This window comes from Mauremys reevesii, linkage group 1 (genome assembly GCF_016161935.1).
Source record: "Mauremys reevesii isolate NIE-2019 linkage group 1, ASM1616193v1, whole genome shotgun sequence".
Classification (NCBI taxonomy): domain Eukaryota; kingdom Metazoa; phylum Chordata; order Testudines; family Geoemydidae; genus Mauremys; species Mauremys reevesii.
The window spans coordinates 45,246,728-45,259,863 of NC_052623.1; the positions used below are offsets into that span (position 1 = coordinate 45,246,728).

The 13,136-nt window shown below is 44.6% G+C and overlaps 1 protein-coding gene across 7 annotated transcripts in view; it reads right to left on the reverse strand.

Annotated features, from left to right (window-relative positions):
• Positions 1–13,136, reverse strand: part of XPO4 (exportin 4) — a 169,049-nt gene that overhangs the window by 55,701 nt on the left and 100,212 nt on the right. For all 7 annotated transcript variants that reach the window (XM_039534405.1, XM_039534432.1, XM_039534423.1 and 4 more), the window contains 3 exons: positions 4,571–4,683; positions 1,934–2,091; positions 1,487–1,661 (listed from right to left, as the gene is read on the reverse strand). In XM_039534405.1, coding sequence (XP_039390339.1) covers positions 1,487–1,661; positions 1,934–2,091; positions 4,571–4,683 — 446 coding nt within the window. The remainder of the gene's footprint in view (positions 1–1,486; positions 1,662–1,933; positions 2,092–4,570; positions 4,684–13,136) is intronic.

Below are 13,136 nucleotides of genomic sequence, written 5' to 3' on the forward strand. Positions count from 1 at the left end.
TTACTCATCCCTCCTGACGTATTGAGGTACAGCCTCTTGGCTCATTAGGGTGCTGTCTCCCTTTCGATCATGTTGTTCCAGACATACAGATCTATCCATCATGCTGTCCTGTCTTTAAGATGCACCTGCCTGTTCCTTGTTATGTCTATGGAGTGTCCCGATGTCATCTTGGCACAAGTTCCTCTTCTTGCTACTTCTGTGAGTGAGGCCTGCCTCTGGCTCACAGCCCAGCTTTTGCTTAGCAATGCCTGGAAGTACTTTGGTTCAGGCTTCAGGCCTCAGACTACGCCTCTGACACAAGAGTTTATGTTTCAGGGCCTCATCTTACTACAATAACTAATGTGGAAAAGTATTTTATAATGTAAGTGCTAATTGTAAAGGTCAGTCAACAGCAAAAGTTGGAGAACTCAGGCCCTTCCGGCAATGAGAAAACCTCCACATAATATATTTTAAAAGCTTTTCAATATAGGATCTTTCTGGAGTTTTTAGTTGGTAAAGCCCAAATAGATAGAAAGCCACCTTTTTATAAACATATAATCTAAGAGAAAAAATTATTAAACATTGCTAATAAATAAGGACAGTTTTATATTCTTAAGTTCCATTTTTACATCACTATGTAGCAACAGCTATTAGTTCTCATTATCATACACAGGAGCTGCACAGTTTATCTGCCTTACTGACTATGTGTCTTCTTCAAATAGCTCCTCTTGGGATTGTTTCATTTTTAATATTACTCTCCTGGGCAGAGAGATAGAAGGATAGTAATTGCTCATGGCTGTAACATACAACAGCTTTGATATAACAACAACAAAACACTGACCATCTAAATTTGTAAAAATGTTATCTGAACTGAGTCAACAATCAAGGGATACTTAAAACAGCCACTAAGACATAGGATGGGGGCAGTAACAGGGAATATCATAGCGATGCATTCACGTAAACAGAGGTTCAAGCTTCAGGTAAGTTTCAATTTGCCCATATGTACACATAGCCATTCCAGGCTTTCAAATCTGTAAATTGTTAACCATTTATAAGCACTTCTCAGAAGTTCTACCTGAACACTTAAGCAATATTTAATGCCTACTATACTTGCTAGTGAAACTGTCAATTTAAAATGAAGAAGTTTAACAGGTATTTTAATCAAAATTTTAATTCAAGTTTAAATTTGTTAGACAACTATTTAAAGGTGCATAATTATTTCTATTGTTCTTCATTATTCATTTTATTGGTCTACACATAGCTCTTCTACATCTGATTACAGTAATGTAAAAATAAACTAAAAGTTAACAGCAACTTTCTCTCAAACAAAACTAATGAATCTCAGAAAACATATATTACAGAATGGGGCTAAGGCATCCAAACATTACTAAGTCATTACAAATCTATTACGTTCTTATGTCTCTTGTTAATTTGATGTTCATCATAAATGCAATAAAAAGAACTCAACTCTTTCAAGAATCAATTGCAGTTCAAGAACAGTACTCACCACTTCTTCCAGTGCAGCACTTCTCCCAAAAGAACAGGTGAGGTGTGTGAGGCAGTTAACAAATGAAGAGAAAAGTTCATTTGGAATGGCAGTTAAAACATTGCGAGGAAACACAGTTATCAGGTTGCTGAAAACACTGGAGATTCCCATTGCTTCAGAGTCCTCTATTTCAATTCTATAGATAGAAACAGCAGGTTTGGTTTTTTTAGAAATTAGAAAAAAAGCTTAAAATTGTTCATTTTGTGGCTGAATTTTCTGCATTTAACAAACCAATATATACTTTATACTCTTTTCAGGAAATACACTTTCAAAAAAACGTTATTCCATTTTAATAGTCCAACTCCAAACAGAAATTATGCAAAGAAATAAGCTATACTGGCTCTCTCCCTCCACTCCAAAGTAAAGATTAAAAGATGCCATCTAAATTTAAAGGGCAAGTGTACGTACCCATTGATAGTATTCAGTAATCCTTCAATGAAATGTGCCAGATAATCAACTTGTGAACCTTCATCAGGAAAGACTGGCCCATGCAGAGAAGCTAGCTGTGCTAGGCACTGTAGAGAGTCTTGTGCCATATCTGTATCCTCTCTGATTTTTCGATGTACCTTTTACGAAGTGAAATAAATTAATACATGGAAAACACATGCATGTTCTTACAACAGTCGTATGGCTCTCAATCCAAAAGAGCAGACACCAAAAAAATCTTACCCTAATTTCTAGTCAGTCTGAAATGACATGGCTTCTATAGCATCTCCCTAAACCAGAGTAAACATCAATTTTGCTCCTCAGTTTATTAGCATCATGAGCCATGACTTAACTCACCGAAACTAACATTTAACTGGGTCCTACCTACATTTTAGAAATTGAACTGTTTAGTGCATGTTATGTCTTAAAGAGAGAAACAGATGCCAGCCAGTCAGACATACTGCTCCTTCTAAAAACAGCAATAATGACAGTCATCTGTATTATGCTAACTATGCCTAAGCTACAGGGTCTTGCTAAAGTTAGTTGATAAGTTCAATCAAGATTATACAGATGCTTCTTTAGCAGAGGTAAACACTGAAGGCACACAAAACAAGTGCACCTCACCCTTGGCAGCATCTCTGAGACTAGTAATCTTTTCTCAATTCTGCAAATGGAGTGTTACGTCACTACTTATGTGGTTACCAATTCTGGATTAAAATAAATCTAACATATCAATAGATTTAAAACATATTTTTGCATACTTATTGCAATTAGGAAATATGGACTTTAAGGTTTTTATTAGGACAAGCATTTTATTTCTACAGGACAAAGCAAATAGTATAATATAATGGTATAATAAATACTAGTATAGTCGGCCTCTCAAAAAAGAACACAACAGTCCTGTTAAATTGATGTATATAAAAGCAAAGTTAAATATTTATAACCGTTTCTCTATTTAGCCCACCTCAGATGCTATCCAAGTGATAATTGTGCAACTAACATGAACCTCTAAATGATACAGAAAGACAAGTTACAAACTATTTTAACTTCTGAAAGATCAAATCACATGAAAACGCAATTTTGGAATTTAAAACAATTCTTCCCCACTCCACCCTATTAAAATAAATTTTACACCATGTAGAAATTAGGATTTTTCTCCTTTAAAATGGCAGTTTGACAAAACTTAGAAGTCTTCAAATTTGTTAGTTCAAATAAGCGTGTAAATTATCACTCTTCATTTAATTTTTGTATTTGAACAAGAATTTGATATCTACAGAAGCAAAAGCTGCATTACTTCAAATGCAAAATTAATGCTATAAGACTTAAGCAGTGCTACTTAAAACAAAAGTAACAATGTGCTGTTTTGATTTTTGTGCATTCACAAATGATTTAACAAACGAATGTATTCTTTAGTTTCCATTAAATAAAATAAATGTTTAGTATTCAGAAGCATTCATCTTCTGTATGTGATGGATAAGGCAGTTACTCAAAATTTAACACTGAAGAACAAATCTGAAGTCAGACATTTAACTCAGGGACTTCTTAAAACAGTTAAACTAGAAAGGGTTAACCTGTAAACCCAAAAGTTATTTGCATTAGGAGGTTCACAGCTGACAGTAGCAACTGTCTAGATCGTCTAGACAGCTGTTCAGATTGTGTGTGGCTGTTAAGAGTTTTGCCAGGAAGTTTTTCACCTTTTCAAGAACTGCTGGAGCAAGATAAATTTTCAATCAAACAAATGAATCTCCTTTATAAAACACTGAATATAGATGTTCATTCAAACTCACGTGTCAGACAAATCACTTTTGGTTCTAGAGATTTATATATGCTACATAGTGCCTACCCCAACAGAGTTTTGAGTATATTATTTCTCTGCTTTGCAAAAGGAACCCTAGCCTGAAGAATGTTGAGCTGTAAGATCCCAAGAGATGGGATATAAAATAAGATTAGCATAGCAGTTTACATAAATAATCTGAATGGTGTGGCTGGTCTGACTGCAAATTAAGCAAATATTAACAAAAATTAGTGGTAGAAAATTACTTTTACCCAGCTTTAATATCAGTTTAAAAAAACAAACAAACCATGTGTTGCTCAGCTATTTTCCAGTCATCAGATCTACTGTTGATCTTTTTGGTTTATATCCAGCTTATAACGAATGGAGTTTTATGCTAAACTTGGATGGAGAAATGCAAAGATATTACTAGTTTTCAACTGTTCTGTTGAGCAGTGTTCCAGCAGGAGTGAAAACCTATTGTTCAGCTGATATTTGTAGAGCGGCAACACCTTAGCTAAAAAGGTATCTGATAACACAGCTCACGCATTATGCTCAGAATTTCATCTGGCAAATAGGTATGTCCAAGATATGAAATGAATACATGAATAATTTTTAAAAGAAAAATAATTTAAGATACTTTATATGCAAAGTATGTCTTGATCACTTGATAGGAAAAAAAATCAATACACCATCACCACCTTAGAAACTTGCTAGGGTAAAAATTGATGTTAACAGAATAGTCTTACCTGGTACAACAGGAAGAATCCAACAATAATGTTTTAAAAGAGGAAGGAGTTGCTTCTCCGTGACCTGTATTATGAAAGTTGAAGAAGAATGAGACTTACTGTAAAGAAAAGCTCCATAACTCTGATGTCCAGGAGGGTTTCACGCCACAACTCTGTTGGCTTTAGCATCACATTTTGTGAGGATTCAAACATAGCTATATAATGTCTGCCCAGTTATCTGGTGTCAAGGTCAACAATAACATTCCTACTTGCCTTTAAAAAAAATCCTAGATACAACAGGATCCATTCAGAAAGAATGTAATGGAAACAATCTTTAAGCCTCTCCACATACACAGCATAATTCATGCATGAGGCCAAGGAATAAAAGGTATTAAGTATTGAAAAAAAGAATGCTCCAGGAATGTTAGATAACAGTTTGATCATAATTATGAGACATACCATAGTGATATGATCACTTTGATAACCAGGATATCTAATGTGACAGGGGGTGAAGGGAAAAAAGCAACCGCAATTAACAGGTGTTAAAATTTATGCAAAATAGGAAGTCATTTTCTAAAAAATTTTCCTGGCAGCTTTTATAAAGGCCTTATGACTGCTAAAGATAGCTCTTTGAAACATATATCCTATTTTTCTAAATAGCCAAATATGCTTCACAGAATGAAAATATGTTCCCCCTGTATTACTCTAATTTTTTTATCATGCTAGAAAGAATAAAAGCATAAGGCACCACAAGTCATTGTTCTATTAAGCATATGTTCTTAAAAGAGAGACCAAGGAACATACACACACTGCATCTATGAATTCATTGCAGAGAACCATCTAATTGCTCAACATTAAATTACAAGCATGGAACTCTGCAAATGGTCTAGTGCTGGATAACCAGAGATGCGAGAAAACACTTAACAAGCATGCAAATCCACTGCACTCTGTCAGTCTATGACTATACTAAAGTATATAAATATTTAGAGAGCCATTGAGAATACACTACACATAATACTACATGTGATTAAAGGCATCATATATACTCCAGATTTCTCAAAATATGTCAAGTTCTAGACATTAGAATTTATACACTAGTAGATGTCAATAAGCTCTACCCATACTGGTCACATTATTCAAAAGAGTAAGCAAGTGGGGATTTTAAGGAAAAAAACAAAAAAACCCAAATATAAGTGGCATAAACAAAAGTGTGAGCATAAAGTAGGGTGCAACATTTTTACTGCCACTTGTTTGGGGAGACATCATACTATCACAGTATCAGAGGGGTAGCCGTGTTAGTCTGGATCTGTGAAACCAGCAAAGAGTCCTGTGGCACCTTATAGACTAACAGATGTATTGGAGCATGAGCTTTCGTGGGTGAATACCCACTTCGTCGGATGCATGTATCACAGTGACTCCAACCATATGGCAGCAACCAAAATAGAACCCCACCACCATCATACACAGTTGAACCCTCTTATAATGAAGTAATTTTTTCCATAGAGCAATTTAATTGTAAGTGGGAGGTTCACTATAACCAGAACTGCAATCGACACATAATGAACTGAAACAATTCAGGACTCTTATATTACTTCAATACAAAATAAATTTCATTACCAAAATGTATATGTGAACAGTATGGACTCTGACATACACAATAGATTATTTCATACAAAAATATAAGATAACGGAGTTTTTGGTCTCATTTATATTTGAGAATATAAATAAAAGTTTAAAATACCTATAAAGTGACTTGATGAAAGTATTTCAGTTTTTTGGATGAAAATAAAATATTGCTGTAAGTTGTTATAGGAAGTAACCATCCTTCACCAAAATTTTATAGTTACTCAGGTGCATTTCAAAGCACTCAGTAGTAGTCAAAATTGTACAGTAGTTAAATGATTTTCTCCACCCATGGTAATCTGATGAAGAAAATAAGGCAAGATAAATTATTCTTTACTTGTAAAGGTGCTCTTCTCCTTAATTCTGTACAGAATGAATATGAAATATAGAAGTACCAGAAGAGGATTAGAGATTCAATTTATTCATTAGTAGGTTTAATTAACAAATGGGACCAGTTACATACACACACCTAATTTGGAATGAAAGAAGAGCTGGTTTACTGTCACTATTTTAACAAGCCTCAGTATTTAGTAGTCATATACTGTTATTTTTAGAACTGAATCTCATACTAATGGCCTGATGACACGTCTGACAATAGAAGATTTGTAGGTGAAATAACGTATATGTTCACTAAACAATCCAAAATGAAACTGCAGCTACATCAGAGAACCTAGAGCCCATTTTCCAGAACATGTCATTGCGCTGGTGCTAGTAAATGTATATAACTCCTAGTGTAGATAGGGCTCAGGCATGCTTATCACAGTGTCATAAAAACTTGCTTCAGTGACACTACAGTGAAATTCCTGGTCTATGCTATCTATGGTTTACACTGTTATTAGCACTGGTCCATCTGCAGCAGGGCTGAAAAATGGATACCAAATTTGATAGTGCACATGCAGCTTCTGATGCTACACATGATAAATGCTGGCTTTGTAAAAGACGGTTACTCACCGTTGTAACTGTTGTTCTTCGAGATGTGTTGCTCCTATCCATTCCAGTTAGGTGTGCGCGCCGCGCGTGCACGGCTCTTCGGAAGATTTTTACCCTAGCAACACTCGGTGGGTCGGCTGGGCGCCCCCTGGAGTGGCGCCACTATGTTCGCAGGATATATATCCCTGCCGACCCATCCGCCCCTCAGTTCCTTCTTGCCGGCTACTCCGACAGTGGGGAAGGAGGGCGGGTCTGGAATGGATAGGAGCAACACATCTCGAAGAACAACAGTTACAACGGTGAGTAACCGTCTTTTCTTCTTCGAGTGATTGCTCCTATGCATTCCAGTTAGGTGATTCCCAAGCCTTATGTAGGCGGTGGGGTCGGAGTTAGATGTTGCAGAATGCAAAACTGCTGAGCCAAAGGCTGCATCATCTCTGGACTCTTGGGCCAATGAGGCAAAGGTGTGGACCGAGGGCCAGGTAGTTGCACGACACATCCCCTGAAAGGGGTACGTGAGCCAGGAAGGCAGCAGAGAAGCCTGAGCCCTGGTGGAATGTGAAGTAAGGTGGCTCTATGGAACATGGGCCAAAACACAGGAGGTGCGGATGCACGACGTCATCGAAGACTAAATCCTCTAGGAGGAGACAGGCATGCCCCTCGTCCGGCACGCCAGCACGACGAAGATTTGGGGGCGTTACGAAAGGGCTTTGTCCGCTCGATATAGATTGCAGATGCCCTACGGATGTCTAGGGAGGGCAATTGTTGCTCTCCTTGCTATAAGTGAGGCTTCGGAAAGAAGACCGGAAGGAAGATATCCTGGATGATATCAGAGGCTGACACCACCTTTAGGGAGGAAGGCCGGACGTGGTCACAACTGTCCTTGTCCTTGAGAGAGACAGTATACCGTGGGTCCATCGTGAGCGCCTGAAGCTCGGAGACTCGTCCGGCCTATGGAAAGGCTACAAGGAAAAACTGTCTTCCAGGACAGGTATGTCAGCGAGCATGTCGTCAGTGGCTCGAATGAGCAATCATAAAACTGGTTAGAACCAGGTCGAAGACCCAGGTTTTGGCGGGGGCCAACTGGGGGGGGTATAACGCTCCAAGTCCTTGAGGAACCTAGAAACCACAAGGTGTAAGAATACGGAGCGGCCACTCTCCGCTGGGTGGAAGGGAGAGATGGCTGCCAAGAGTGCCCTTAATGAGGACCGCGCCAGGTGCTGCTGTTTGAGAGAACAGAGGTAGTCCAAGACGGAATGGATCGGGACCTCGGCGGGAGAAACATTGTGCGTTTCGTAGCAGCAGGAGAAACGCTTCCACTCTGCCAGATACGTTAACCGAGTGGAAGATTTCCTACCACCCAGGAGAATCCTGTAGAACCGAGGCAGAACAATGTAATTCGGATCGGTTTAGCCACGCAGCAGCCATGCTGTGAGGTGCAGGGATTACAAGTCTGGGTGGTGAAGCTTGCCGTGATCCCGCGTTATGGGGTCTGGGCAAAGAGGTAGGGAAATAGGGTTGGCTACCGACAGGGGTAGCAACCTGGTGTACCAATGCTGCCTGGGTTACGCTGGAGCGATCATGATCAGGTGCGCTCCGTCCCTGCGGAGTTTTAGCAGGACCCTGTGAACCAGCGGGAACGGTGGGAAATCGTACAGCCGATGGCTTATCCACGGCATCAGAAAACCCCTCCAAGACTGAGCCCAGGGAGAGGCTTTGGAATGAGGAGAACTTCTCTCTCTTTTCGCTCTCGCAGGAGCGAAGAGGGCGATGCAGGGAAAGACCCACTTCCGAAAAACGGAATGGATAATGTCCGGAGGAAACGACCACTTGTGAGACAGGAAGAATCTGCTGAGGCGATCCGCCAGCTGAAACGCCTGGTATACAAGGCAGACTGCTCTCAGCTCTCGGACATTGATGTGTAAGGCCAACTCTTGAGCCGACCGAAGGCCGTGAGTGCGAAACTGACCCAGGTGAGCACCCAGCCGAGAGATGGGGTGTCTGTCATGAGGGTCCCCGATTGGTTAATGGAACAGCCTGCCTGGATACACCAGGGAGGGCGCTGATTCCCGGTTGAGGGAGCCTAGGATGGTCAGGGGGAACGAGACGACCAGGAGTATGCTATCTCTGCCCGGGTGGTACACCAAGGTGAGCCACGATTGAAGTGGACGGAGGCGAAGCCTGGCATGTTTGGAAACAAACGTGTAGACAGCCATGTGACTCAGAAAACCTAGGCAAGTGCGAGCCAAAGTTGTCGGGAAGGTCCGTAGACCTTGTACAATTGTTACCATCGCATGAAACCGAGGCTGAGATAAGCAGGCTCTGGTGAGACTGGAGTCCAGGGTGGCCCCAATGAATTCTATTCCCTGTGTGGGAACCAGAGTGGACTTTACTATTGATCATCAGGCCTAGACACAGGAACAGGTCCGTGTTGATGCCCACATGACTGGTAACTTGGGCCCAGGAGGTCCCTCAAATAAGCCAATTCTCTAGATACGGAGAACGTGTATCCGACGGTGGCGAAGAGAGGCGGCGACTACAGCCATGCACTTTGAATACACTTGGGCTGTATAGAGGCCAACCGGGAGGGCCGTATACTGGAAACGACGGTAGGCCCCCAACCAGGGGTACCTTCTGTGTGGAAGAGAAATGGCGACGTGAAAATACGCGCCCTTCATATCGAGGGCGGCAGACAGTCTCCGGGATCCAAGGATGGGATGACGGTCCCCATGGGTACCATGCGGAACTTATCTGCATCGTGAACTTGTTGAGGTCCCGCAGGTCTAGGATAGGTCTGAGACCTCCCTTCGCCTAGGGAATTAGGTTTCGTCCTTAGGTACCTCCTGTATAGCTCCAATAAAGAGGAGCGTCCGCACCTGTTGCAAGAGGAATCGCTCGTGAGAGGGGTCCCTAAGAGGGACGAGGATGGGTAGGCTTTTGCCCCATTGGTGGTTAGAAGGACCTTAATTTTGGCTCCTTTGGGGGCCTGATTGATGCCTACGACCGTGTAAGTGACGCCTGCTGGCAAAGTCCTGTCTTTGTCTAGGCGCAGGGTAAGAGCGGTGAGGCTGGGGACGGAAAGGTCGGCGCTAAAGCACCGGTGTGTGCATGCCGAGAAAGAGCGCAAAGTGACCCTGCTGCCCTTCAGGCTTTGCAGCCTAGGGCCCGTTTTTCCAGAGAACAGGCCTTTGCCATTGAAGGGCAAGTCCTGTATAGTGTACAGCAGCTGCGAGGGAAGGCTCGATAACTGGAGCCATGAAATGCGCCTCGTGGCAACACCTGAGGCTAGGGTCGTGGCAGCGGAGTCAGCTGCATCCAACGAGGCCTAGAGGGAAGCTCTAGCCAGCTTCTTCGTTCGTTCCAGGATGGCATCGAACTCTTGAGAGGAGTTCTGAAGAACCGACTCTGTACATTTGCCCACCGCCACCCATAGTAGCGGCTAAGCAGGGCTTGCTAGTTTGCTACACAAAGTGGCAGGGCCCCCGCCGAGTACATCTTACGGCCCAGTAAGACCATTCGCCTAGCCTCCTTGGCTTTAGGGGCTGGTGCCTGCTGGCCATGGCGTTCCATCCCATTGAGGGACTGGACGACAAGGGAGTGGGGGGGGTAGATGTACCTATAGGTACTCGTACCCCCTGGATGATTCCATGTACTTGCGTTCTCATCAGAGGAGGGCCCGAGGAGTATGTTCCTGCCCCCGCCTCATCTGGGGAGGAGGCAGAAGAAAGGCCAGGGACAAGCGGGTCCTGTGTGGGCTCGCGCTCCTGGACGACCTCCTGATCCGGTGGGATCTGGGAGCCCGGTGGCTGAACCGGGGCTTGCTCCGTACCGGTCGGAGGGGGACGGCTAATTGTTGCCTCTGGCACCCAGAGCTCCGACGGAACGGAGCAAGATGGGAGCACCGGTATGCCTCTGGCGTGGTAGTACGCCCAAGGTGACTAGAAGGACCACTGATAGGTCTCCTGGAAGACTCTGGAGGGCACATCGGAAAACAGAGTACTGCGCATATGAAGTGTCCGCGCGTGGCAACACTGATGCGTGGCTGGATGGCCCTGAAGGAGCTGAAGAGCCTTTGGTAGAGTCTCCTTCTCTAACTGACGTCGCTCGACGTGGCACCGGGGATCGGTACCGGGAGACATACCGGTACCGAGAACGGGACCTGCCACCGGAGCTGTGCCGGGCGGTCAACCGAGAGCGCGAGGCTCGATGTTCAGGAGTGGCTACGGGAGTCTCGGTGCCTGGGGCGGTGCCGGGAGCGGGATCAGTGCCGAGTGTACCGGGCCAGCGAACGGGACGCTGACCGGTGCCGCGAGTACTAAAGGTACCGAAATAGAGAACGGTGCCGAGACTGCGAGCGGCGTCGGGACCTCGATCGGTGACGGGACCGAGAACGTCTGCGGGACCGCGATCGGGAACGGTGCCGCTCTGCGGTACCGACGCAGGGTGGCGTGAGCAAGACAGGCTCGCCGATAGACAATATAACCCGCACCGGCGGTGTTGGGGGTTAAAGCAGCGCAGGCTCTGCCCTTGCCATCAACTCCCTCGCTGTGGAAATGTTTCCAGCGTGGAGGGAATAGTGAGCTCGACCACAGCTCGCACCGGGGAGCGTTCAGGTGCTGGACTCGACGGCTCTTGCGTGTCCGGAGTCTACGGTGCTGATACTGTCGGTGCCGCAGCAGGTACCGGTGCCGGGCAGTACGACGTAGTAGAGCGCTCGGGCTGCGGAGCAGGCGGCTCGGACGCAGCTTAAAAGCGAGCTCGACCACGGTTCGTACCGGGGAGCTTTCCAGCACCGGACTCGACGGCTCTTGCCTGGCCAGAGTTAATGGTGCGGATATTGTCGGTGCCGCGGCAGACATCGGCGCCGGGCAAACCAACGGAGCGTAGCGCTCGGCTGCGGAGCAGGCGGCTCGGACGCAGCTTCATCACGAGCTCGACCACGGTCCGTACTGGGGAGCTTTCCAGCACCAGACTCGACAGCTCTTGCCTGGCCGGAGTTAATGGTGCGGATATAGTCGGTGCCGCGGCTGACATTGGTGCCGGGCGCTCCGACTGAGCATAGCACTCGGCTGCGGAGCAGGTGGCTCGGACGCAGCAAGTATATTGTGCCTCTTCATCCTCCAGGAGAGGGAACCATGCCGAGTGGACGTCGGAGCCAGCGAGGGCCAGTGCCGGGAGGCCTTGGCGGTACCGGCGATCCAGTGCCGAGGGAGCGCTCCTTGAAGACTAACCAGCGCTCGGCACCGAGAGCAGAGGAGCAAGAGCTGCCTCCCTCAGGAGCTGCTTGAGACGAAAGTCCCGCTCCCCTTTGTTCTTGGATTAAAGGCTTCACAAATGCGGTACTTATCTGTTAGTTGAGATTCCTCGAGGCACTTATGAGAGGATCTCTTGTCGGCATCGGCTTGTGGCCGGCCGAGCAGTGTAAAACCCTGTGGACCGGGCATCGGACCCGGCACCGGGTGAGGGGAAGGGGATAAACCCCAAACCCCTGAAAATAAATACTATACTACAAACAAATAAAGTTAACTACAACTATAAACATCTGAACTATATACTAAACGAGAGAAACTACGAGTAGCTAGGGAAGTAGAGGTCAGCTAAGCCGCGCTCCACTGTTCCAACGGCCGTCACGGGCGGGAAGAAGGAACTGAGGGGCGGATGGGTCGGCAGGGGTATATATCCTGCGCCATAGCGGCGCCACTCCAGGGGGCGCACAACCGACCCACCGAGTGTTGCTAGGGTAAAAATCTTCCGAAGAGCCGTGCACGCACGGCGCGCACACCTAACTGGAATGCATAGGAGCAATCACTCGAAGAAGAACATATTGTTATCAAAAATTAATTTGAAGACCGTCAATGCTTTTAAAGCAATTGAAATATGACTAACTTGTGCAATACTTTTTCCAGGAGTTCAGACAGAAATACAGTTTAAAAATAAAAATGCCACTGCACCACCCTGTAATATCACAGGAAAACTAACTCAATTTTTTTTAAGTTAATCTCTTTTTTTTTCAGAACAAATCCTTAAAACAGCTCACTGGTGATACCACACAAATGCACATCAAAAACAACCAATAGGAAATTCAACTTTGTACTGAGATGATAAAATGTAAAATACAGAGATTCTTACAGAA